The sequence below is a fragment of the Chionomys nivalis genome, chromosome 17 (genome assembly GCF_950005125.1).
Source record: "Chionomys nivalis chromosome 17, mChiNiv1.1, whole genome shotgun sequence".
Classification (NCBI taxonomy): domain Eukaryota; kingdom Metazoa; phylum Chordata; class Mammalia; order Rodentia; family Cricetidae; genus Chionomys; species Chionomys nivalis.
In genome coordinates this window covers 25,791,731-25,817,895 of record NC_080102.1, presented here as the reverse complement: position 1 = coordinate 25,817,895, position 26,165 = coordinate 25,791,731, and the positions used below count along the sequence as shown (strand labels likewise).

Genomic DNA, 26,165 nt, shown 5'->3' with positions numbered 1-26,165 from the left:
GGGGGGAGGAGACAGACAGACAGACAGACAGAGTCGCTCTCACGAGTGCTCCCTTTAGGGAAAGTAGGTAGAAAGTAGATGCTTGTCCTGGAGCTTGAGTTAATCCTGTTTTCCTGCTACCCACTCCTCTTCATACGTAACCAAAGCCTCCAGTTCTAGCCTCCCATTCCATCCATTTCTACCATCACACCAGGCTTCAGACCTCCTTGCCTCTTGCTATACTGCTGCCCTAGGCCTAGTTCTCCTATTTGCATTCTGGACTTTCCTTCACTTAGATGAGACTGTCTCTCTGGAGCCCCTGTCTTTGATGGAGCTCCATTTTCTGTGCTACGGTCTTCTGTTTGTCAGACTTCCTCTCTCAGAAGGACAGGAACCTTGCTTTCCTAAGGAAGCAGAGTAGATACTTTATAAATATTGTTGACAACCCAGTAACCTGGGAGCCAAATCTCAGGAAGATTTACATGAACACCTCTTGTAGTGTCACCAAGAACTGCTTTGAAATCACAACTCAGAATCACCAATGATTTGCTGAATGCAGACACTTTATTGAAAGCCAGTGGTTGTATATAGCAAACCTATCATGTTGGGTAGTTTGAAATGAAACTGGAAGGGTGAATAGGTGGTCTCAGGGCTGGTCATTTGCTGTAACTCTTAGGGCCAGGCTCCAAGGAACCTGAGAAGTCTTCTTCTAGCCCAGATCCCACTGCCAAGCCTTCCTCTTCACTTTTGGTTAACTGGTCACCCTTGGCTCCATCTAAAACAGAAAGGAAGGGCAGGTTGTACCAGAATCGATCCTTTGTTAAGAGACCCCAGGACCAGACTCATTCCTTATCAATTCCCTGCTAATATTAGATTCATTTCTGGGATGCAGGGACCTTTGGTATGTCAAGGGACTCAGTTGGTCTTGAAGCTAAAAGCAGAGTTGAGAGTCCAAAAACACTTAAGACAAAGGTCTATTCTCTGATGTTCCACCTCTCCCTCTCTGTCAGCAGGACTTCCATTCTGGACCCTAGCTCCAATTATCCCTTCTCTGTGACCCCTTCAGGCCATTGGGTTCAGGACATTGGGTACAGGTACTTCAGTGAAAGGAAAGAGGAGGGACATTCACATTGTCTCCTCACTTTCCTCGAGGTTTCTTAAGAATGTCATATTGTTCCTACAGTCCTAATGTCTTACTATGGTCCATTTTACACCTTAAGCCCCAGCAGCAGGAAGTGGGAATACCATCTTGTGCCTCACCACTTCCTTTTCTCTGAGATTTTCTATGTATCCAGGCAAAGGGCAAGAGGTTGAAGATATTTCTCTTCCTGCACGAGTGCTACTGGCTAGAACTGTCTGCCATTTATCACTCAACCTTCCCATGTCCTTCCTTCCCTCTGTCCAGTGCCCTCTCCTTGAGCCTCACCCTTACTTCTCCTCATCTCTCCCATCTGATCAGGTGGCTCTTGGCAGAGGAAGAGTTATGGATTCTGTGCACCTCATGAAAAGAGGCTATTCACCCAGTACCCAGTGACTTGATGGCCTCCATGCATGCAACGGAAGCCAGCACACATCTAATCAGTAGGCCCTGAATCACTGAACCTAACACCACTCCCAAATTCATATCCCCCAGGCCACTACTACCTGCATCCTTCAGAGCCTGGATGTACTTGGACCAGAAGGAGCAGTCAGCTCGTTTAAGGCCCTGACGGTTGGGAAGCTGGGCGCTGAACTCCTTGTAACTCTCTCCTCCAGCTCCAGGGACAAAGTCAGGCCAGGGTGCTGCAAACTCAGCTGCCTTCCTTGAGAACTCATGTGGGTAGTTGGGATTTCTAGAGAAACGAGAAGAAAGCAATGACTCTGGGTGAAATGCATCTTTCTTTTTAACTCTTGATATCACATCTTACTTGCTCTGGCCTGCAAGGGCAAATCCTTCAACATTGAGTTCCAGGTGGGAAATCAGTTGGTCCAGCTTCCAGCTGGGACCCTGTAATAGTGTTATTATAAAGCACTAGGCCACAAAAGTTCCCTGAAGTCATATATACCAGGCCATATTCAATTCATGACCCAATGGCACCACTCAGGACCTAGTGTGGCCCCATCTTTCTGAATTCTCTGGAGACTCAGGTACCCCTTCTATTTTGGTGCCCTTTGATCTGGATGCCATGCCCAGTTACTGAAGGCCCTTGCTTATCCAAGCATGCATAAGAAGATGGGGTCAGAGGTCACCTTACAACCCATAGACAAAGGTCTCATGAAAGAGGTATTGCCTCCAGAGGTAACAGAACAGTGGATTTATCTCCAGGCTATAGGGTTCCATGGCAGTTCATTTTGTTAACAGAGTCATTTGGCCTCAGAATCTCAGAGCAGAGATGAGAATCTAAAACATGTTAAGATTTATCCATTATCTACACTCTTCATGGGACAAAACCTGCCATTTTAGACTCTTCCACCAAAGCATCCCTACCCTGGAAGCTCTCCTGGGGAAAGGGAGTACCCTTTTCCAGGTTGTTTGAACTTGGGTGCAGATAGCGGCCCTGACCCCAAGAAAGATGAACACTCATTATGTCAGCTGTTAGCTCACCCTTCTGCAAGCGTCTTAAGGACATCTTGCTATCTCCATATTCCAGATGTCATCATTAGGACTCATTTTACTCTCTGGATCTGATCTGCCATCCTACCAGCCCCATCTTCATAGCTGGAGTGCTTCCTCAGCATCTGCCTTGGCTCAGGTTGCCGCCTCCCCAGAGTAGCTTCTCTTAGCTCATCTGAAAGGCCTGAAAGTACTGTGTGGATGCTGCTTACTCAGGAAAACCTTTTCTAAAACTCTAACAAGAAGTGCCCCCTTTCCTTCGACTTCCACGGCAAACTTCACAAAGCTTTACTTGCTATGCTTTGACTGTTTGAGGTTGTTAATAGCTGGTAGCTGGGCCAGGACATCACTCTCCTCCCTCAGGGAACTTTGAGATAAAGGAAGTAGAAAAACTACCAGGAGTGGGGAGGAGCAGTGCATCTGGGAAGTGGTGTACCACAGGACTGGACCAGGGCTGCTGGGGAGGGGGTGGGAACTGTGGGAGCACCGGAATGCCAGGATGACACACCACAGTTGACATCCTTAGGTGGCAGTGCATCCATGGGGCACAGAATGGCTCTCTTCCTATTGGTCTGTCCCCAAGGGACACTGGGCAATGCCTATGGATTTTTAAAATATTTATTCTTTTGAGACAGGGTCTTTCTGTATAGATCAGGCTGGCCTGGAAATCCCAATCCTCCTGCCTCAGCCTGTGGGCTGGGATGACAGATGATGCTGTCATACCTGCCAGAGACATTTTTGATTCTCATAAGGAGAACAGGATTGAGTGCTGTGTTGTGTTTCCCGCAAGTTCACATGTTGAATGCCTGATTCCTGGTTTGTGAAGCTCTTGTGAGACGTCTGGACCTCTAGGAGGTAAAGAGTCCCTGGAGGAACTAGGTCAGTGGAGAATTGACCTTGTCCCTCCTGGCCTCCCCTCTCTCTCTCTCGTGTCTTCCATGAGGTAAGAAGGTCTCTTTACACACCTCTGCTGCTGCGATGTGGTACTGTCCATTAGGGAAAACAACCAAGGACAAACCATGGGGAACTGGGACCTCAAATAAACCTTTCCTCCCACAGGCTGTTTTTCAGGTATTTTGCCACAACTATGTAAATAGCACAGTGTATACTGTTGGCATCTAGTGGACAGAGACCAGAGATGACAATGTCAATTATCTTACACACACACACACCTTAGTCCCTAGTGTCCACAGTCCAGAGGCTAAAGAAACCCTACCTTATTGCATCAGTGGGTCTGAGCAAGGAAGGACTCAGCTGGAAGATTTCTTCACGATTTATTTATAAAGACTGATTAGAAACAGGGAAGCCAAGGCAGGGATAAGGTAACAGAGAACTGCAGTTTTGAGTCAACTGATAAAACATGTGGCCTTTGCGTTCAGCTGTGGGGTTGGGAGGGAGCACATGATAGGATTCGGGGAACAGTGGGCCACATACCCAGATCTGATGAAGTTGGCGAAGTACTGCATGACTTTCAGGGCCAGGCTCTGTTCCTCCGTCGAGAACTGGCCCTGGTAGGTAGAATAGAAAGGCAATCCGAAAGCATACTGCACGTCTGCCAGCAGTTCCAGGCTGAGGAAACGGGAAGAGAGGCAAGAAGCGTGAGGCGGTACATATGAACCCAAACCTAGCAGGCCTCCATTGAAAACAAAGTCTCCTCACACCTCCTAACATGGGTAGGATGCCTGTTTAATGTGACATCCTACTGGGCCTGTATCCAGGGGCTAACCTGGTCTGGGGTAGATTCATGGCACATGTGGTGGCTGAGGTTCACTGGCTGCTGAGAACTGATGACCAGGTGATGCTCCAGGATGACCCTTTGACTCTATTTTAGCTGCAATACCTATATTGTCTTTGGATGCTTGTTCGTCAGTTGAGGGCGAAGATCGGACACTTAACGAAAGGAATCCCACAGTAGCTCAGAACTAAGAAATATATGGGTATTTATAGGCGGGTAGGTATTAGCTGTAACCTTCCTGCAGCACTCAATGAGCAAAATCATAAACCATGGCCAGTTTCAGGTCCCTCTTCTGCACTGGCCCTTTATCTGCAAGTTATCAGCTCCTCGAGGGTGACTTCTGCTCATGTAGTGCCCTAGCACCGGACACTTGGTAGGTGTTCAGTAAATGTGTGTCATGACTGAAGTGAACCTCTAGTAGGCAATAGGCCCCTAGGCCTCACACCCTTACTGACAACTGCTCCATGTTGAGAATCAAAAGGGGTCATTTTCCTATTCTAGAAAAATCCGAGGAGTGACAGATGGCGTGCTTGCTCGCGTTCACCAGGCTCCAGTTGAGAGCCAGGTAAGAGCTGAGTCCCGAAGACTTGCAAATCAGGCCTGAAAAGGTGGAGAATTTGGGTAGTGTCTGAGGCAGAGAGCCTTTGACCATGGCCTTGAGCCTCATGGGAAGACGTCTGAGCTGAGGCAGGGCCACCACTGCTACTGTCCAGTAAGATCAGAATCCACGTGAGATCTCCAACTTTACCTCAGCCCTGCTCAACTTAAATCCTTGCCAGGGAGCCAGAGTGTGGTCAGACTGAAAGAACTGCTCACTGCTGACTTCCAACACAAGTTCCATGGCCAGGAGCCACAACCCACGAAGCGCTGCAGAAAACAGTAACAGGAGCTGTCCCCAAAGAACTCTGAATAATAGCCTCAGCCGGAAGGCGGCTGAGCTGGGCTCTCCTCCAGCCAAGAAGAGAGTAGGATGCGGGGTACAGATAGTGACGGCAGTTCTTACAGTTTGTGTGCTGGAAGTCATCATCCTTCTGATGACAGGGTGAGAGGCAATACTGGAAGAGGCCCACTGGCCCCTAACCACGTGACAGGTTTGGGGGGGATGAGTCTGTAACCACAAAGATCCTGAAGTTCTCAGCGTAAGAGGAAGCATGCTGACCTTGTACGCACAAAGCATATCCCAGCCCTGCAGCCCTTCCTCTGAAGGAAGTCTGGGAAAAGGAGGAGGGGAAGTATTGCTTCTACGGCCTCTGGCCTCTTTGCTTATTTTAGAGATACCACGGACTTGTTAAGTACCTGGCTCATGTCTCTCTTCGGGTAAATCTGAGAAACTGAGATCCTGCTCCTGAGTGCATCAGAAGGTCATCATGGGCCTCGGAGACCACATGCGTTCCTTTGCAACCTTTTAAAGGTGAGCTTTCCGTTTACTTCACATACTCCAGTCCCACCTGTGCCCCAGAGGAAGTTCTTACAAACATGGTGCCCTGGAGGCACCCAACTCATCTCAGAAATTACCCAGAGTGCAGCAGTGTTTCTGGCCTCCTCAGCGCCCAGCAGAGCTGATGGTACATTATTTTGCGGGACAGTCGCAGCTTCTAGTTGACTGGTTGGACTAAACTGGACTAAACTTGACTCTTTCCATAAATTGCCACAAACACAAATCAGCACTTTTTCTTCAGAGAACTACCGTTGGGGCTCATTAAATGCTTTGTCTACCACGCAGACACTCCGTTTACAAGAGGCCCAGCCTGGAAATCAGATTGTGCAACACACACCAAGTTTATGGTTTTTGCAGGAAATTCAGAAGGGGATCTGAAAGCAGCATCTTCCTACTTAGGCCTCACACTTGCAGATGGAACAGGAAGGGAATGAACACAGGTACAGGTTCCACGTAAAAACCCGGATCTGAGTCATGCTGGTTGCTTCTCACCTAGCATGGCTGTTTCTGAGTGGCTGACCATCATATTGGACATTGGGGTTTTAATTTTTATATCTCATGAACAACCTCCAAGTTGCGGTGATTCTGTGAGACACGTTTTCGGGTGTGAGGGACAAGATCCTTGTGCATGCGAATGACATGCCTTTGAAGAGAAAAATGCTGAGTGCAAGATATTCTTCTCACACTTACATAAATACCTATAAAACTGATAAGACCTGTCACTTTTCCTCACAGCTGCATTTTCCTCACCTTCAACAGAGCCCCGTTGCCCGGCCTTCTTTACCTATAGACGTGTATGCCTTTGCCACCTCAGGGCCCTGGCACCTGACCACCATTTTGGGGTTCACTTTTGCCCTAGCACTGTCCCCTGTCCTTCAGATTGGAATCGCGAATGGTGTAGTTTTACCTGGTCCTTCCCTCTGCGCTGAGCCCAGCACCTTAGGGTTTCTCCTTCCCGGCACTGCCAAGTTACCTGAATGTGTGCAGACGGATGGGGTGTGCTCTCTGCTGCCTGCCCCATAGCAGGCAGGGCTCTGTCATGTCAGGGTGGAAGAGGACTGGAGAGTGGACAGACCACTGTAGGGTGTGGTGGGCATGTCAGCAGTGCCCGGCTTTTATCTACTCTGGGAGAGAACCTGAAGGATCATGTGGGATGTGGCTGGGCCCGTGGACCCCGATCAAGAATCCAGCCCGATACTGTTTTCTTTGGCTTGCCAGTTTCTGCAAAGTCACCAAGATAACGGACTAAAGAGATGGTATTTTGGATCTGGAATGGGCAGGCCCCTGGAGTGCACAAAAGTATCTAGAATGTAGTGGTGTTGGAAACATCTCAAGGCTAAAATTTAGAGTTCTGTTCCCCACAGCTGGGCAGCATTTAAAGGGAGTGTGGCTGCCTTCATAGTCATCTTTACCCTTTCTTCCCTAGCAGAGTTTTATTAATTCTTTAAAATAACCCAATTCTGATTACAAACATTGAAGGGTCTACAGGGTATTGGATATTGAACATGTATTATCTTTAATTCTCGTACTCCAAAGATGAAGTAGAAGAAACAACACCCATTTCACTGGCAAAAACACCGAGTCAAGGGAACTTGCTTAGATGAAACAGCCAATAAAGTGGGGGAGAGAGTGAAAGCCATGGAGAGTTTCCTCCCATCTACAGTCTTGGCATTCAAAGTCTGCCAGATACGTGGGCATGACCCTTGCAGAATATATGCAAGCCTCAAAATAATTTTTTTTACAGGTCCTGTCTTCATCTCCCCTCTCAGCAACTCTGTGCGACAGTTATTCTTCTCCCAGGTATTTCCTAGGAGGTCCAGAGAGGCTAAGTGAGTTGTCCGGGGTTGCACAGCTAATATAAACTTTGCTTAGTATGGACTTAAGCAATCTAGTACTGGCTAAAGTGGGTACAACTGAGAACAGAGGAGCGGGCAGGAGACAGGTGAGAGTCCAGATTGCCGCTCATGTGAAGGGAACAGATCCCGTCACCTCCTCGCACTTTTGTTTCTGTGTTGGGAAAATAAAGATCTAAGAGGAGATGTCTTCTTTGCCTCTGGGTATGAGGCTTTTCTCTTACTCTACAAGGACAGGGATTCTCTGGCCTTGCCTGGGCGTCATTGCTCTCCTGCTCTCGGCAGAAAGGACAGCTTATCTATAATGTGGCGGGCACAAGAGTGCCACACTGCTGTTTTGTGACATCTGAGCAGTGCTCTATACGGAAAGGGGTGGTACAGCGTCTGCTTGCTGGCTCTTGCCAGGAAGTTGCTGTATGCCAACAGAACAGAGGCAGGAGACAGACGGCGGGAATATAACACACACACACACATACACACACACCACACACACACACACACAAACCAGAAATAAAATGAGAGAAGAGACAGCTCCAGGGAAGAGAGAGGAAAAGCTAAGGGAAGGAAAAGGAGAGGGAGGGGGAGAAGCTAGAAGGAGGGGGGTAGAAAAGGAAGAAGGAAGTTGTGGGGAAGGGAGAGTTTGGAGCAGTAAAAAGAGGACTTGCCAAAAGTCTCAAGTTCCTTCAATGATCTGCTCAGTAACTACAGTGTCTCCTACATTGATGGCTCTGCATTGTGACCGTCGTGACAGGGAAGATTGTCGAGAACAGTGGGAATTCTGTGGTTAAAGTCACCCAGGCCCTGGTCTACACACAAATCTATTACTGAGTGGCCCCAAGAGAGAGGTCCTACTCCTGTGTTCCTTGTTCAGATGAAGAAACCGAGTCGCCAAGAAGACCACATGACCTGCCTCAGGTCAGTAGCTGCCAAGAGTCAAGGGCGTGTTGCTAGCTGGAAGGAGAGGATGCTGAGTCCCTGCCTGTCATCAGGGCACATAGCCATGCTTCAGATGTCTCCGTGTCTTTCCTCTGGAAATGATAGGACACCCCTGGGCATTGCAGCGCTCAGGTTAGGATGGACAGCTAGGGCTGATTTCAGAGAGCCCACCTCTTCCTTGACGCTCTGATGTCTGGGACCCAAGTTCCGTGGATCCCAGGGAAGTTGGTCCTCCAGGCTCACTACCTACTTGCTCCAAGCCATAGTACCAGCCCCAGGGAGCCTAGAAATGCAGGCTTGTCTCCCACCTGTCATGAGGGATGGTTTGGCTTCTGGCTTCAGTCTTTCATCATCATCTTATGAGCACCTACCCAGTCCTTCCTTGAACACAGAGCCTCAGAAAGAGGTGTCGAGAGTCATGAGGGTCCTTCATAATCGGACACAGCATGTGGCTATTCCATGAAGGTCCCCAGGGTCCAGTCTGCAAGCGTTCAGAAGCACAGGCAGAGGGTAACCAGCAGAGAGAAACCCTGGCTAGCCTAGCACACGGAGGGTGCTGTTGGCTGCAGTTTAGTCCTTCCCTGAAGGACTATCCACTTCAGGTCCTTGACCCCAGAAGCCTCCAGCACAGGACTGTGATCTACAGGAAGCTAAGGGCTCTTGAGAGTACATCTGTGTCCTCTCCAAAAGAGATGCCAGCGCCCTCACTCCAGTACCTTAGAAAGGGATCACACGAATGAGTTCAACTGAGGACTAATGTCCCTGCAAGAAGTGGGAAATTGGACACAGGGATACACACAAGGTATAAAAGGAATTGGGGAGCAGAAAGACTGGCTCTTTTTGGTAAGCAATACCTGAAGCAACCAGAGACCAGAGGTCCCCTGTCACACCCTTTCCAGAACCTGTGGAGAACCCCAGCCCTATGACATCGGCACTCTGGCCCACAGCCCTTCCAAACATGGGACAACACATTTCTGCTGTTTGAAGGCCACAAAGTCTGTGGGCCCTCCCCAGGGGAGCCTCTGAAACCAACCCAGGGTTCATGCCCTCTTGATTCTGCCGGAACTCTGTGCACGCTGGTGCTTTCCTTTCCCTTTGCTCACACGTGTGGCTCTCTCTCTCTCTCTCTCTCTCTCTCTCTCTCTCTCTCTCTCTCTCTCTCTCTGCTACTGTAAATATTTGGGACAAAAAGATACAAACTTCTTAAGACTCTTGAGGATACGGCCTTGCTGTGGGGGGCCCACACCTTTCTGTGGCCTCTCCACCTCACTAGAAGAAGGCAAATACTAGTCAGAGAGCCATGAATCCAGGCCCTGGCACTGCAAGGCATGGCTAAGGATGACTCCAGGAGCATGTTCTGGGGTAGGCTTCCAGATCACAGTGGCTCCATCTGCTGTGCACACACTCCTGAGCTCCTTCAACATTCCTTCGCCTACTCATTCCTCCCTGCCTCCCTCCTTCCTTCCCTCGTTCCCTCCCTCCCTTCCTTCCACACATTCCCATGAGAGCTACAGTGGACTATTTAGCCTCCCACCCTCAACCCCAGGACACAGTTTGACTCTAGAGGTTGGTGTGGTAGAAACTGTAGACAGCTCTAAGCAGATAGACCATGTGGTCTAGTGGAAGCAGATCTCTAGGCTGGGAGGTGCAGAGACAGCCATTGCTCTGCACTGAACCAGATGCTCATCTTGGGAAACAGGGGAGAGCACGCTGAACTTTCTTGAACCTCAGACAGAGTAAGTGTCTGCGATCCTCCAAGACTCCTAAGTTTAAGACTGATCCTCTGTCTATTGGTCCTAAGAGCTGAGCCTTTGGAGCACTAACTCACAAGGTTGATGTGAATAGAATCAACAAGGTCCCAAGAAACTCATTCACCTTCTTGCACAGAGGTGCCTCTTGGAGAGGGTCAGCCCTCAATAGACGTCCCAAGATGCTGGTGTCTTCTTGAGTCTGGACTTTAGCCTCTGCAACCGTAAGTGATAACCCTTGGCTGTTTGTACGGTGCTTTATTAGAGTGGCCTGATTGGCTCAAGATGCCTCTGTCTATGAAGCAGGGACAACCATCTCAACCTGCCACTCCCACAAACACTCCTTGTATTTCCATTGGATGCTGCAAAAACCAAGTCACCCATTCGGGCACACTACAGCTCTGGTTTCACTGAGTGGAAAAGACCACAGTCTTATGGGACCACATCCTCCAAGACTCTGAGGCTGAGACCAGGATACCACCTCTTTCAAGGCCTTACCCAAGGGCTGCTGTGTGAAGTTGCCATTCAGATGTCCCTTAGTGTAGACATCTCAGTTGCTTCTGGAATGGGCTTTCCACATGCAGTGAGGGCAGAAGTAGAACTCGGGCTCCACAGCCCTCCCTCCAAACGCTGTCATCCATGTCGTCATCCTGCCTCCTTGCATCCTTCCTGTAGCTCCTTGCTTCCCGTCCCATCATTTTTTCTTTCCTACATGTACCTCTCATGTCTCTCTCCTGTTCTGGTGCTTTTGTTTCACCCCAGGATTTTATTACCAGGCCCTTGAACCTCTTCTGGAAGTAAGGACAATCGAGAAATTGAGGTAAACAGAAACCTCTCAGCTGGACTTGGCAGCTCATGCCTCCTATCCTAATGCTTGAAAGGCTGAGGTAGGAATACTGAGGAGAGTCCACGGCCAACCTGGACCATATACTGAGTGCTAGCCCAGCCTGAGCTACAGAGTAAAGAAAATATGAAACCAAATAAACAGAAAAACAAACAAATAAAAAAGATTCTCTTGTTTCTATGGAAAGTCTGTTCTTAAGTACTCGGTTCTCAGAGGCATAAGCACGTAGGATCCTAGCAAAGGAAAAGGCTCTCTTCTTTCCCAGGAGAGAGAGTAACTTAAGTCAGAGCTCCAAGTCCTTTATGGTATATGAGTCCTCATAACTTTGTACTTTGTTTTCCCAGGCAGAAACACCATGGAATAAAGTACCCTTGACTACTACCTCATTTGCAGCTGATGTTGGCAAGACATACATGGTCAAGCCCTGTCCAACATCACAGAGGAATGGCCCATGCCTCATCCTGCCTTCTTTCTCTTCTTTGTGGATCATAGTGGCGACAAGGACCCTTGCCAGACAGCCTTCTCTGTCTACATTTGCTATAGTCACATGATCACCTTACCTGCTATGGCCATAGCTTTGGGGCATATGGTACATAAAGACGTTTCCACGGGTTCTCTTTGCCCAGAGGCTGGCCATGTTGATCATGGGACAGATGATAAAGTAGTCCCTGAGGAAAGGACAGAGGAGAAAATTCAGTTTCATGGCTGTAGGGGGAGGGCTGCACCAGGTAAGTGACTTCCCATAGGCAGGCCCCGCCCACCAGGCCCATCTCCACAAAGATTTTCTGCCCAGCCCTGGAGAGGTGCCTTCCAGTTCCCCCGTGGCCACACTGGTAGAGTTTATGGGACTGCAGTTTGAAATGTGTCCATGTTGATGGGTTTCCCAAGTCAAGAGTCCTCCTGTAGGTCTGAACCTCTTTTCTGAACATTAATAGTGCTAAAAGATTTACCAGCAAAACATGCTAGGAAGCCCAGTGGATGAGAGCAACATAAATAGGTGTACCTCTGAACAGAAGGCAGAGTTCTCAAACACACTTCATGAACAAAATACCCTTAGTCCTAGGGCTTTTAGCTAGGACTGAATTTGCCAAACCTCAAACCCTAGGCAACTTTCAGCAATGCCTGGAGACGGTTTTGGTTGTTTTCACAGGGATTAGAAAGTTTCTCCAGGCTTCTGCTCACAAAAGCGCCAAGCAAAGCCCCATTCAGCCCCATGGTAAGCGGCAGGTGGTACAAAGCCTGGTGAGGCAATGGAGATTCATGTAGATTCCTTAGCCAAGTGATAGGAACCAACTTAAGAAGCTCTGCTTGTAGTAGTGAGCTCCATATGTATGGACAAGCAGGCCCTGTGCCTCAAGAGCTGGTCAAATGCAGGAATCAGACAGATTGTGTTGACCTTAGTTTCAGGGCTTTACATCCCCACTGCTCTGTTGGTAAGAGATGAGGCCCAATAGTTCTTGGGCCTCTTTGGTCTCCCAGCTGAGAAGTTTGGCCCAGGACCCTGTCTTGCAAAGACTTTGCGATGTTGGAGGCTGAGGACACCCTGGAATTCTGTCTAACCAGTGGGCTGTCATCCTCTTCCTGGTCACGGAGTTGATAATGTTTGGTGATTGTTGGTAAAGCTAACATCTTTGGGGGGAACTATTGACTAGTGAAGGAGTCTCTCACAGAGGGTAGATATGGGCAGCTGGGTGTCACCTGTGAACAGCACAGGATGGGACTGAAACATCAAGAAAAGGGCTCATGCTTGCCATCCGAGGGAGGGATACTTCCGGGAGACTGGAGACAGACAGGCTGAGGGGGGTTGTAGCCTGAGTTGTCCAGGAGGAAATGAGGGCCTGAGCTTTGAGGGCTGTAGCTTTCCAGTTGAGTAGTACTGGATCTCAGCTTTTATCCTGGAAATAAGTTGCCTTTAAGGCCAGATAACAATTTTGAAATAAGACCCTGAGTTTGCCTAAGCTCATCTGTTAGTGAAATCCGGGGTAGCCCCAAGTCCATTTTGAAGTCACCCAGAGTGAGGAACTGTGTGTCTGTGGGCTCTTATGGTCTGTCTAGGTCCAGCTTCAAAGTCAGCGGTAGGTTTCTTGGTTTAGAGTGGAGCTTTCTAGGCTCCAAGTAGATGTCCCACAGTCCTATTGCTGCAAGACTCCCACATGGAGAGGCCAAATGGGGCCTCCAGCCCATTCTTCCTGACAGCCAAGGTCAATGAGAGCATTGGGATGGAGCTTTGATCCTGGCACTGTCCCCATAACATAGAGCAAAGGCAAGTGTGCTCCTTCTGGAGGGAGCGGAACAGGTGTGGGACACTGGTCCCACGGGGCCCAGCTTTCCCTTGTTGGGGAAATCAGAATACAAACCACCATGCCTTCCACATAACCTGCAAGGTCATTTGAGAGCTGGGGGCCACATGCCCAGGGCCTCTGAAGGAAGAGGACTACAGTCTATTTGCCCCTTGATTCTTACTCTAAATGGAGTCTTAGTTCACCTACTTGCTCATAAACTAAAGTTTGGCTACTGGGGAGTTGGCTCAGTGCTTCTCAGTGCTTCTCTCACAGGCATGAGTACTCGAGTGATCCCCAGATCTATGTAAAAGTGCCAGGGATGGTTGTCTGTTACTGTAATTCCAGCTCTGGGGAGGTAGAGGCAGCAGGATGCCTAGACTCACTAGCCAGTTTGTCTGGCCTAAATTGGGAGCTCTAGACTAGGGAGAGACACCGTCTCAAAGGAGGTGGGTGGCATTCCTGAAGAGGACACTCAGTATTCCACATGCTGCATGCATGCATGCATGCATACATACATATATAACATACATGCATATGCATATGTAGACCTTCACTCACATGTACCTGCAAATGCACAAATGCACATGAACATGAATTAAAAAAGAACGTTGTACTTGGCTTCAGTGGATTAATGGTGCAGCCCCTCCTATACAGTGCTGTGACAGAGGGACGCTAAGGACAGCAGAGGCTGGGGGCAGTCTTCAGTTTCCTTGGGGTTGGGACAAGACATGCTTCTCAAGAAAGGAGCCTGAATAATGAGTGGGGATGAGGGGACTGTATCAACAGAAGGCAACATCATCTCAAGGAAAGGACTCATGTGGGCTTGGCAACCCTGGGCTCATCCTACTTGGGTAAGAGATGGAAACTTTCTAGTAGGTCTCCATTTCCACATGCTGAGTAGACTCTGGTCATATGTGGAGTTGAGTGTAGAGCTAAGCACATATCTGCACCCTTGGGCCTTATCATGTCTCCTTCCCAAGTGGTCTGAGGGCCCATCAGGGAGAACTGAGGACACCCTGAGCTTCAACGATGACCCAGGTCCTCAGTACCTGTGTCGAGATTGGAGAAGCCTCCGAACCCTCATCCACAGTAGGCAGAGGAATTGCATCCTGCACAAACAGGCATATTGAGTGGCCCCGACTTGCCTGGTGGGCCTGGCTTACCGGGTGGCATTCTCTAGTGCCCGTGAGAAGGAGGCATAGTCGTCTGTGGAGTGCTCCAGGGAGTAATACCATACAGCGGCTGCGAGGATGCGGGCATCCGAGTCCTCCCCACCTAACGAGTTCTGCAGTGCCTGGTAAAAGGCTGTTTTGCTGTTGGTTCGGCCTTGTCTCTCTTCAAATTGCTTTGAAAAATGGGAAGGAGAAAGGAAAGAGAAAGATATGGATTTTCCCAATCATATCCTGAAAGGTATAATTTGTGTCCTTCAAACATTGTTCTAGAATTTTCTCTCAGAGAAGCACAGCATTAAGCTCTTGTACTTGTTCCAGCTCCATCTGCTTTTTACTGTGTGACCTTAAGCAAGAGGCTCTTCCCCACCTGTGCTTTCTTTTGCCCATTGGAAAATGTGAGTGCCTTCCTCTAGGGTTTTTAAAAGAAGAATGTGAAGAAGCCAGTCCCACCTTCCCACTTAGTCCATCTCAGTCCTGACTGCTGTCTGACACTGGACCACATGCTTCCTCTTTCTGGATTTATCTGGCTAGGTTTAACTGGCATGTGCCTAGCTGTGGTCTTCTGTGAGACATTTCGTTCCATCCCATATACTGCCCTAGTCGTTCTGGATATGATCAGATAGTGTTACCTTAAGAACACACTCTTCCCCTGAACCAGTTCTCCATTGCCTGAGAAGTGTCTGGGACCATAACGTCCCGCTCCCCTGTCTATTAGGCTACATCCCAGTGGGCAGAGACAGGGACATGTAAGTGGATGTCCAGAGTAGGCTTAGCATGGGCAAGGGTACACAGATGAGGCTGGGGCTAGGTGTGCTTTAGGAGAGACAGACAAAGAAGCTGCCCTGCTGTACTGAGGGGCTGCCTAAGTGCTCAGGAGCTCCAGTCACTCTTGCCCCTCTCAGCCTCCCTGCCCTGCTCTTTCCTGGAAGCTGACTACACTATGGGGTGGAGAACACTCAGCTCCTACCTCCTGGCCTCAGTTTTCTCCTTTCTGGAGATGGAGGGCAGAAGATGCAGGTCTTTCCTTGATGCAGGTCTGGGAGTGAGGCCAAGATGGCTGATCCACAGACAGGCTCAGGATGCATATATGCTTAGTTGTTTCCAGGAGTTTCTGCATACCACAAGCCCATTTATGCTGGCAGGCCCTGGTGTGTTTCCACTGCTCTATAAACTCCTCTAAGCACAGGGATCAATCCAGGATCAGGACACAAGGAGCCACATGCTGGCGAGCTAAGGAACATGTTCCACCTGTAGGACAGGAGCCTGGCCTACCTACCTGAGGGATGACTGGTGGAAGACATGTCCCAGGTACATAACACTAGCCTCAGGAGACATTGAGGAGGACCACAGGGGCTAGCATGCAAAAGGGCCATGTTTCTTTAGTCTTGAAAGATCGTTTAGAAAGAAATCTGAAATTCATCACTATCTGCTAAGCAAGGTTGTGAGTACATGAGCATCCCAGACAAAGACAGCGTCCAAATACCACTGGATGTGACCAGAGACCAAGGTCACAATAAGAAGAGGTTGTGAAGAGCACACAAACATACTCCATCCTCACCCACATATCTATGTTCTCTCAACCCCTCCAAAAAAAGTGCCACATGAATATCATGGACCCACTTTGCTCTTATCATTAGAATCTGGGGGCTACCATTCATTTACTCTAGGCTAATAATATTGGTTTTCACAGACCCATCTGTTGTCTATCATACTGATTTCATAAGTTTCCAAAGGCATGGGGGAAACTGAATTGGATGATTTTCTGGAATTGCTTATAACAAAATAGCTACTAAAGCTGTCACATACCTCCTGCCACTTACAGCTTGGTATTAAGCATTTCCTGACTGCTTCACCGAAGTCTTCCAAGAGCCCTGGTTCTGGGTATGGCATCACCCTATTTCCTGCTACAATCTCAGACCGTGGAGCCTGTACCCCTTAGGGCCACCAAACAGTGAACCAGCATGGGCTGGTATTTAGCCCAGGCCTTATCACGGGGGCACCCAGTCCTTCCTCAGCTCTAACTTAATCATGACCCAGAGTTACACTGCAAACACAGGACCATACAACATGGAAGTTGACCCAGATCCCAGCCCAGAGTAGTGACAAGAACACTGAGTTGGGTATCAGTGCGAGGGTCTGAGTCTCAAGCTGCCTTTGAAAGGTCCTGGAAGGATGATTTCATCTTTTCTGATCCCGGTATCATTAAACTGTAGAGGATGCTGTGGTCCAGCCCTGGGTGCCTTCTAAGAGGATTGGAGCACAAGGCAGCCACCCGTAGTATCCCATTATGTCGTTTGTGCTGTAGGTCAAGAGCAGCTAAGAGGCTCCATCAGAAGGACCTGCTTGGAGACAGGAGCCCAGCTTGGTTCCCAGTCCTCTGCATTCCCTGGTGGTGTGACTCTGGCTTGTTCTACAGTCTCTTCAGTCCTCACGTTCCTTGTGCGCAGTCTGGAGTTAACTAAAGTCAAAGCTGCATGCAGCGTTGTATTTAGAGTTCAGAACTGCAGTCTGAAACACCCTGTACAAACTCTGGCCTAGGTCACTTAGTTAAAAGCAAATTTGTATCAACTGTCAGTTTCACTGGCATCAATGAGAAAACTACAGAAAACCTAGAGGCCCTAAACCACTTTACTACATGATGAAGAGAGCCCTGTGGGTCTGACTTCACAGAACAAGGCCTCTCTCTTGCTTTTATTCATATCTTCATTTCTTTAGGTGGATGCTATGGATCTTTGAAGGGCTGTGCCAGTATTGATGGTTAACTATCATGGATGTCAAATTCCCTGGTCCATTGGCCCAGCTCCCAGCACTCAGCAAAGGCACTGATGAGCAGGGGGTGGAGGACACTTGTGTCCATTTCCTATCTCTAGGTGTTTTGCAAGGCCCCTGTGCTGATGCAGAAATGATGGTGAGAAGACTCAGTTCTGGGATTCCGGGGGATGTACAGTCACAGTGGGATTTCTGGACACTTGGAAGGCATAGCTTACCTCCACATCCTAGGATGAGGGGCGGGACAGAGATGTCCAAGTACCAGGACCCTTGTGTTCTACCAGTCATGATGGGGACTAATGTGTACACTGAAGGCAGTAGCTCTCCCTCACTGGTGTAAAGATGAGGCCTCTTGCTGAGACACCCAGGATCAAATTAGGGATGTCTAACTCTGTGTTCAGCCCTAGCTGCAGGCCTTCTATTCAGATGTCTCCACCTCCTGGGGGCTGCACAGCTAATGCATGTCCCATTCAGCTCTTTCCTTTGTATGCGCCCTTGCTTACCTGGGGCCACCTTCTTCCTGTAGGGCTTTCATTCTAGCGAGGTAAACCAGAACCATCCTCTGATCACACTCAAATCAGGCCCTCCTCAAAGGACGAGGAGCCCTTTGCATGTTTACAGCACCACAGCCGGTCTCTACCTTCCCTACTACCCAACTATCACCAAAGTCTAGATTGGCCACTAGAATGAATGTGTTTTTATTTTGAAAGGGTTCTCTCAACACCATCATTTACTGCTTAAATATCCAAGGGGATTGCACATCACTGCTCTCCCCAGATTGCTTCTTCCTCGGCCCCGTCTCCTGTTCCTCAGGTTCCTAGGATATAATCTTCCTGGGTCTGACAGACAGCCATTCCCGTTCTGGCTCCTATATCTCCATCTACCCTCAGATGTCCCTGTTCCATGGTTGTCTCCTTCTCCCATGCAGGTCTCAATCCAAGGGACACATCTGATAGGCTGTCCCTGCCCATCCCTAAAGTGTATTTCCCTTTCTACAGTCTCCTTTGCAGCTCTCTGGCTCTGTTTCCTCCAGGGCTCCTCTCAACACCCGAAACCCTTAGTGCTTATGTGCCATTGATTCTTAGTTCTGTGAGCTCTGCAAGGCACAGACTCTATCTGTGTGCTCAGAACTTCCTCCCAAACCCCAGAAGACCTCAGGACACAGAGTCTTTAATGAAACCCTGGGGGTGCGTGCGTAAGTCATTTGTGAACCGTTGATCACTACTTATCTTACTAGAGCACTAAGAGCCAATAGTTGGCCTTCTATTAGATGGGGAAGGATCAGTGCCAAGTGTCTACCACATGTTTAGACACACACAAAGTATTTTCCTATTAGCTTCTTTCCAAGTTATAAGAGGAAATAGGACTCCGATGACGATAGAACAATTCTAGCTTGTTTAGCACTCCTCTTTATATTAACATTCATAAAATATTGTATATTTGAGGGCTAAGTCCACATGTCTTACCTTTAGGGAGAGCCTCCAAACATTAGATTGGAAGATATGGGGTGTTGGGCTTTGAGGGTCTGAGACTCAAGTAGGAATGGAAGGGTCATGGATTCCTAGGTAGGGCATCCTGGAGCTGGAACCCCACGGAGTCCTCTCTGTAGAGAGCTGTCTCCATTCTTAGATATGCAGAAAGCAGACAGGGCTCACTGTGCTACTTGGAAGCTACAATAGCCACAGCTCCGACTGGCTAAACAACTTGTCTAAAGCAGGAATCATGACCCATTATTCTAATTCACATCCTGTGTCTGTCTAGGTCCAGACCTAGTAAGAGGATTTGGGGTGGTGGCAGATCTTTCCAAGAAATCTCTCTCTCTCTCTCACGGACACACACACACACACACACACACACACACACACACACACACGGAGGATTCCTGCATCCGCCTCTTACTATGAGCTGCCACCAAGGATTCGATACTGCTGCACTGGGGCTCATGCCAGCGACTTGGCTGCCAGGTGCAGCTTTCCAACTCTCAGACAGCCCCCCCTTCACAGGCCCCACTGCACCTGCTCCTGAATGAGGCCAACTCCCAGCCAAGCCCAGGGCACGTCGGCTACACTAAGCTTTGGATTTTTCTTGCCTTCCTTGGAGATGCTCAGAGGGGAAGCGGCACCGTGCATCTTGGAACAAGTCTGCTTCTGCTAATGCAAATGTAGTCTTGGTTAATGCAGACAGACTGTCAACTTCAGCAGTCAGGAGGAGAAGGAGGAAGGGGGGGATAATTTCCCATCTCAGAGACCAATGAAGAATTTCAATAGAATGCTTTGACTTCGGAAATGAGATCGTTTTGAGCAAACCGAGCTTCCCACCTTCCCAGGCATCTATGCAACCCCCATGCTCTGCAGGTATGTCTCGTCTCTGAGTGTTATGAGGACTCATTGGGGGGGACCCTGGTGGCCTGGGTGGCAAGGGTGAGGGAATTTTGGATTTGATGAAACCCTACCCACCTACCCTTTTTGGTCTGAGTGCATTTGGTAGTCTCTTCTGAAGGAACAGCTAGGCTGAGGGGCTGAATGAGGACTAGGAGGCATCTATCCCTCCCTGGACTGTGTGTGTTTGTGGGTTGGGCTCCAGCTGGCATTTATGTAGGTTGCTATGAGGACAAAGTGTGTGTGTGTGTGTGTGTGTGTGGTGTATGTGTGTGTGTGTGTGTGTGTGTGTATGTGTGTGTGCCTGTTTTAGAATGTACACTTACTTTTGCTGTGATTTGGAAAACTGACCTGAGGGCAGATGGTTCAGTGGCTATAAGTCTTTTTTATTTCTTCTTGGGACCAGTGTCATTAACTATTCTATTAACGAATTCAGCATAAAAATATCTATTGTTTTGTCAGGTCCAACTATTTTCTAGTCAGTGGAGTAGGTTTGAGTTCTCTGGGAATATTCAGGAGGATCTGTATTGTATCCCAGTTTACAGATAGGGAAACCAAGTCTCTGGTTCTGGGGAAATGTACATGCTTCCAGCTACAGACAAAAGACATCCAGGGCTTTCCCCTTGTTCTGCTGGCAGAATGCTAAGGGAGGGGTTCTGGTCAGTCTTTGCTCATTTGTCACCGAGCTGGCAGTGCCACTATGGACAATGGACTCCACCCTAGCTTTTGCTTACCTTCAGGGATATGATGCCCACTTCTCTACACAGCAAGCATAGAGCCATTCCCAGAGTGTGTCGTGTTGATTCTCTATGTTCCGATCTGATCATTACCTCTTGGAGAGTAGGATACAGTTGGTAGTGAGGACCACCGTGGCACAGGGTAAATGGCTGGTCCGCTCTCAGGGGCACAGCCAACAGGTGCTAGTGTTAGATACTCATGCCGTGCAACCTGCGTGATGCAGTGATTTCCTGGGTTTAGGGTCTCAGAAGCAACCCCAGATGAAATGAGGCCCGTGAAGCCTGAGGACATTCTAGGAGAGGGGACAGCATATATCACACCCCTCAGCATTAACTAAGGAAAATTGAAGGCATGGAACTGCTCTGGTCATGCAAGGTGACTAGGGAGGGCGTAGCAAGGAATAAATTTAGATCCCATCAAACAAGTTTCTGGGGCCACTGTTAGGACACAGCTCTGACTGCCAGAGAGGGGCTCGGCTTGTAGACTGAGAGAAGGTGAGGTGAATCTACTGTTGCTAAGCCTGAGAGCAGGGATGATAGTGTTGGGTATGTGAATTTGAGTGGGGACCACTGTAAGCTAAAGATGAGGGCATCTAAATTGAGATGTTTAGCAGTCTCTTGTCTCTGGCAGCAGTCTGGGGTCAAGCAGGGGTTGGGGGTTGCTGAATGGACAGCTGGGCTGGAGGTGTACACTTCCTACTCAACAGGGTCTGAGACGCAGAGAGCTGAACTCTGACTTCCCATCAACCACTGCTTCTGCCATCCCCATCCTCTAGACAGGCAGGGCCCAGGTGTGCTCATCAGACGCAAGGTCCTAAGATGACACAAGAGCTCAGGTAGAAGGAACTGGGTGACCAATGGGCAGTGTACCAAGGCCTAGCTCCCTGTGGGGTGGAACTGGAGAAGCACAGACATGCACACTGACTTCCCTGCTCTGGCCACCTCCAAGGCCATACCTCCCCAGCAGTGCTGGTTTAGTGGTGAGCCTCCTGCCGTATATCACTGTGCTCCTTTGTCACTGAAGAAAGGGAACTGTGCCCTGAATCAAAATGCAGCATCGAGGAAGGATTCTGTCCCTGTAGTCTGTCAGCAGTGACAGGAAGTTTCCCAAACACCACTGAGCCCAGGCTAGGAAGGGCAAGCCCAAGGCAGCCACACAGCCTAGCAGCCTTCTTATGATTGACAAGCATCATCGAGAACTGGGCTGTGCTCTGACCCATCAAATCGACTAGCAGGAAGCCTGGCTGATTCCATCACTAGTTGGGGGAACTTCTATTGTTTGGAGGTAGTGTAGGAAGCACCTGCCAGGGTGGCCCTCACTCCCACTCCATGCTCCCTGTCTTAGATGAACCCTAAGCTGAGACTCTGAAAGTAGCCTTCCTCTCTTTCATGACAGAGAGATGGGATGAGTGTTCTGCACACATTTCCAGATTCAGCAGCATGAGGATGGGGCCTCCTGCCCAAAGATCACTTGTCCTCTCTCACAAGAAAGCATTGTATGTGAGATTGCAAGGAAAAGGTTATAATCCATGTAACTCATTATGTGGAGAAGGCAGCGACGGAGATTAAGCTATTCTGTTTCACCCTTCCTGTGGCAGCCAATTTTAACTGCTTGGTTTTATCTATCCACACCATGATCCTTTCATGCAGAAATACACAAATATGCACATTTACATACATGCATATACTTGCTTCTTAAACAAGAGTGCTAACTCAACTCTATATGTCTCTCTACATCTTTGTTTTCTCCTTTGCCATCCATCAGTGGCATTCCTCAAGCCAGCCGAGAAATCAGGCTTGTATTTTTAACAGCTGCATAATATTTAGAAGTGAGAGTGTATCTTAATTTAGCCAACCATTTCCCTGACAAGGGACATCTGGATTTCTTCCCAATTTTTTTTTTTTGCTACAATAATTAACGCTGTGATAAACGTCCTTGTACACACATTGTGAGAGAGCAGTGCTTTTGCTCACGATGAGGTCCCCTGAGGCTGGGAACACTCAGGTCAGCTTCTACTCTAAGCTCTTCACAGTGATTGATCCCCACCTGCCGTTTATGGGCATATCAATATTAGTCACCTTTGGTAAATTCTTAGTTCGGAAGCCAGCTTCTGCCATGATTACCTCCAGGCTTCTGCAGAGTTGGCTAACAGTCCTCTGCTAGCCAGAGATGTCAGTCAGACGTTCTTGACCCAGCAGAAGGGTAACAGTGGCCCCACCCTGCCTCTCTTCACCTACCTTCACAGCCTTTGCCCTGTTGATAATTCCGTCGTCCTGAGAACCCCCTATGAGTAGATCCACCTTCACTGGCAGAGGCCTCTTCAAAGCTCTGGCTGGAACTTCATGTAGGTACTGGCCGTCGACAACAGGGCCCCAGTAGTGGAAAGGGCCACTAACAGCCAGGAGCTGCAGGATGAGGAAAAAGGTCATTACTTGCCTGCATTTCACTTTCCTTTTTAAAAGGGGACAATTCCAGTCTTGGCTGTGCAGCTGAAGCTGACTATTGTAGCAAAGAGCTACTGGTTCTGAACAGGGACAGGGACCAAAAAGACCTCTGTGAAGGGAACTCTGAAAGATGGAACCGCATCTTTCTCTGCCTTCAGAGCCCCATAATTCTGCCTCACAGTGCCTCAAAGTGACTGTCCATTATATAACTATTAGATTGCTTTGCTTAATGGGATCTTAATCACAAATGTTCATGCTCTAAATCCAGGGAGCTCTAATAGAAAGCAAGGGTAAAACCAATGTGACAACAGGCAAGAAGGACAGCCTGTGGCAATGCCAGTGGCTGGGCAGCAAATCTCCCCTCAACAATGCTTGGCCTCCCGGAGACCCTCACAGAGTCCATCTGATGAATAACTGGAGGTTTTCAGGATGAACAGGAATAAGGGGAAGGCCTTAAAGAAAAGTCAATGGCTCTGACGAATGACACTAGTCAGCACAAGCCCACAAGGTGAGGCTGAGGACAAGACTTGGTTCAAGCCTCAGGGACCAAACTCACACTTCTGAGGATATGAGGACCAAGCCTGCTCATGTCTCCTTTACCAGTGTCAGGGGCAGCCAGAGACCCAGGCTGAGAACAAGGTCTTTCCAGGTAGAAAGGGAGGCCCAGCTATCTGTCCAAGGGGCTGTGACATGACATTGTGCTTGTTTGGTCCTAGCATGGGGTTTTCTCCTTCTCAAGTGCTATTGCATTTCATCTCTCAACTCTAGGTGTCCATCATAGTTCCCATTCTGTACATAAAACGTCCAAATGACAGAGAAATCTGTTTCCCATCAGTAGCCTTGTGTGTTCCATCACAGCCTGCAGCTCCTACATGGACTGGGACTCAGGAGACAAATTCATCTTTAGTTGGTCATCCACTGGACACTTAGCTTGGGTGGCAAGGATCATTGCACCCCCTTGTTAGAACTTGGTCTTCCCTTTGTAAAGACAAGAGATTGTCCCTCCCTACCTTGCATGCACACCAGTGCCCACCTTGGTCTGAGCATCATTGAGGATGTTGGCAGGTTTCTGGCGGAGGCAGGACACCACTTCTTGGACCGATGAAGTAGGGCATCCAACCTCCTTTGCCAAGGCCACAGCTTGCTGTCGGGCCCTGTCTGGGCTGATGACTGCAGCTGGGGACAGTGCGGAACCTCCCTGGAAGAAAGGATGGGAGTTGGGCTGACAGTCTGCATGGCTTTGGCTGCCAGTTAGGCTGGGGACCTTGAGGCCTTAGCAGAGTTCTGTACCCTTGTCCACACACAGATACCTAGGATCCTTGGAGATATGACATGTACGGGTGTCAGGGCTGACCAGCATGTAGCAGCATGCCATGTGAAAAACTTGGTTTCCTTATCTGTTTAGGGAGGATAGCAGATAAGTTCATCTCCAGGCTCACTGTGCAGCTGAAGAAGTATACAGAGGCAAAGGATGACGGTTCTGAACAGGGACTGGAAGGGCTTCTGGTAAAAGAATGCTGAAAACTACAACTGCATCCACCTCTACCCCCAGGGAGCTCCATAAGCAGCAGATGTAGCTGAATATGAAAATAGATCCTTCCCCTCCCTCCCCCCAGAAGACACCATCATTTCACGTAACAGAAGAGATATCAGAGGTATAGAAAAGTGGGTGCCTGGTCAAATATGCAACCAGACAAGAGAGCTTAGACTCAGTGCTCTTGGCAATGAACCTCTGCAGGCTCCCTACTGCAAGTCCTGCACCCTTTGGATTATTTCCCTAACTCAATTTTTTCAGCTTCTCTGAGAATCCCACTGCTAATAAGAGGCACATCAGGAACCTGAGCACAGTGGTCAAGTGCTCAGTCACTGCGAGGCGGACTCTCACACATCCCTGGAGGCTCTTGATGGGAGAGTGCTATACCTATTCCACATCCATGTCTAGTTGTTAGGTCTTGGCGGGACCTGTGACCAGAGCCTGAGGCCAGGCCAGCAGTGAGGAACTCATTGAAGGGACAGGAAAGTCCACAGGATGAGCAGGAGGAGGACTGTAAACCCAGTAGCTATACATAGACTGATGACCAGAGCCCTTCCCAACATCTCGGAACTGTACAGATAAGGCCAGAGAGCCTGGGCTGCAGACCCGAGATAGTGTGAGACAGCAGAAGGGGGTTCTGTGCTTTATATACTAAACTCTGCCTGCTGCTACCTCCTGCAAGATGTGCAGACCAGATCCTCTGAGCATCAGCATCTATAAACAAGAGAGGATTTAGCAGGCTCATCATGAGAATCAACAGCAGTACAGATCAAACATGCAGCCAGTCAGGACCAGGTGGGCAGTGATCTTGGCAATGAACCACAGTGGGCAACTTATTTTGAGTGTGAGTCTTACACCCTCAGTTTATTTCTGTAACACCAAGTGCTCAGCTTTTCTGAGAAACTCCTGGATATGTTCTTGTAACGGAATGGCACTCCCACCAGAAGTGGTTCCGGCTGCAGCCCCACATTCTGCACTGCAAAGCGTGGGGATGGGAGGTGATGCCAAGTGGACCCAGCTTTGCCTATGGGAATGCCTGAAGGCATGAGGATTTCAGGGTGGGCCTCTGATGTTTTCAGTTTTATTTCTTTCTTTTTTTTTCTTTGCCAGCTATAAATAGCTGGGGTTCTTGATATGGGGAGGAAGTGGGTAAAGGCGTGGGCTTTGCTGACACTGTGAGATAGCTTAGAAAACTTTCCTCTCTCTTTCTGTTGTAATCAATCTTTCTGAAGGAAACCGTGTTCTTGGTGGAAAATCAGCAGTTAAACAAGCTGCCCTCATTGGGGGGCGTTTGTTAGGACTCAGAGTGATGGTTCTTGCTGAGCAGAGCTTGGGAAAAATAAGCCTGAGCTTAGAGGGAAAGGGAGCAGGCGGGAACTCCAACTCTGTCACTCTGATTGAGTCATCCTGAAATTGTGTGCCCCACGAGGACTCCCTGTCAGGCCTTCCTTGAAGAAGTCATTAGCAGGGAAAGCAACAGAGGCACAATTTTATTTTCTGTGACAGTCTTGCTACCCCAGGTATACCCTGATGGCTCTGCCTTAGGGGTCAATGTTCTTACGCAGGAAGGCAGGAAAGGAGTCCCCAAGAGGCCTGCTCTACTTTCTTTCTAGAGTCCCCATGCTCCTCAGTTCTCCATCACTCTCCAGTGCTTCTGTATTCTCACTATGAGGTAGGGATTCCTCAGGGAAGGAGAAGGTGAAACCTACAACCACCTCCTCA

General features: G+C 48.9%; 2 protein-coding genes across 3 annotated transcripts in view; one reads left to right on the top strand and one right to left on the bottom strand.

Annotated features, from left to right (window-relative positions):
- Nucleotides 1–581: 581 nt before the first annotated feature.
- Nucleotides 582–26,165, bottom strand: part of Tg (thyroglobulin) — a 179,404-nt gene continuing 153,820 nt past the window's right edge. Inside the window, exons 42-48 of the mRNA XM_057792131.1 lie at nt 23,943–24,107; nt 22,703–22,870; nt 14,572–14,753; nt 11,687–11,794; nt 4,007–4,141; nt 1,621–1,811; nt 582–754 (exon numbers count right to left, since the gene is read on the bottom strand). Coding sequence (XP_057648114.1) covers nt 636–754; nt 1,621–1,811; nt 4,007–4,141; nt 11,687–11,794; nt 14,572–14,753; nt 22,703–22,870; nt 23,943–24,107 — 1,068 coding nt within the window. The 3' untranslated portion in view covers nt 582–635. The remainder of the gene's footprint in view (nt 755–1,620; nt 1,812–4,006; nt 4,142–11,686; nt 11,795–14,571; nt 14,754–22,702; nt 22,871–23,942; nt 24,108–26,165) is intronic.
- Sla (Src like adaptor) overlaps nt 19,485–26,165 on the top strand; it is a 49,208-nt gene continuing 42,527 nt past the window's right edge. For both annotated transcript variants that reach the window (XM_057792135.1, XM_057792134.1), the window contains exon 1: nt 19,485–19,703. The gene's annotated coding sequence lies outside the window, so the exon portion shown is untranslated. The remainder of the gene's footprint in view (nt 19,704–26,165) is intronic.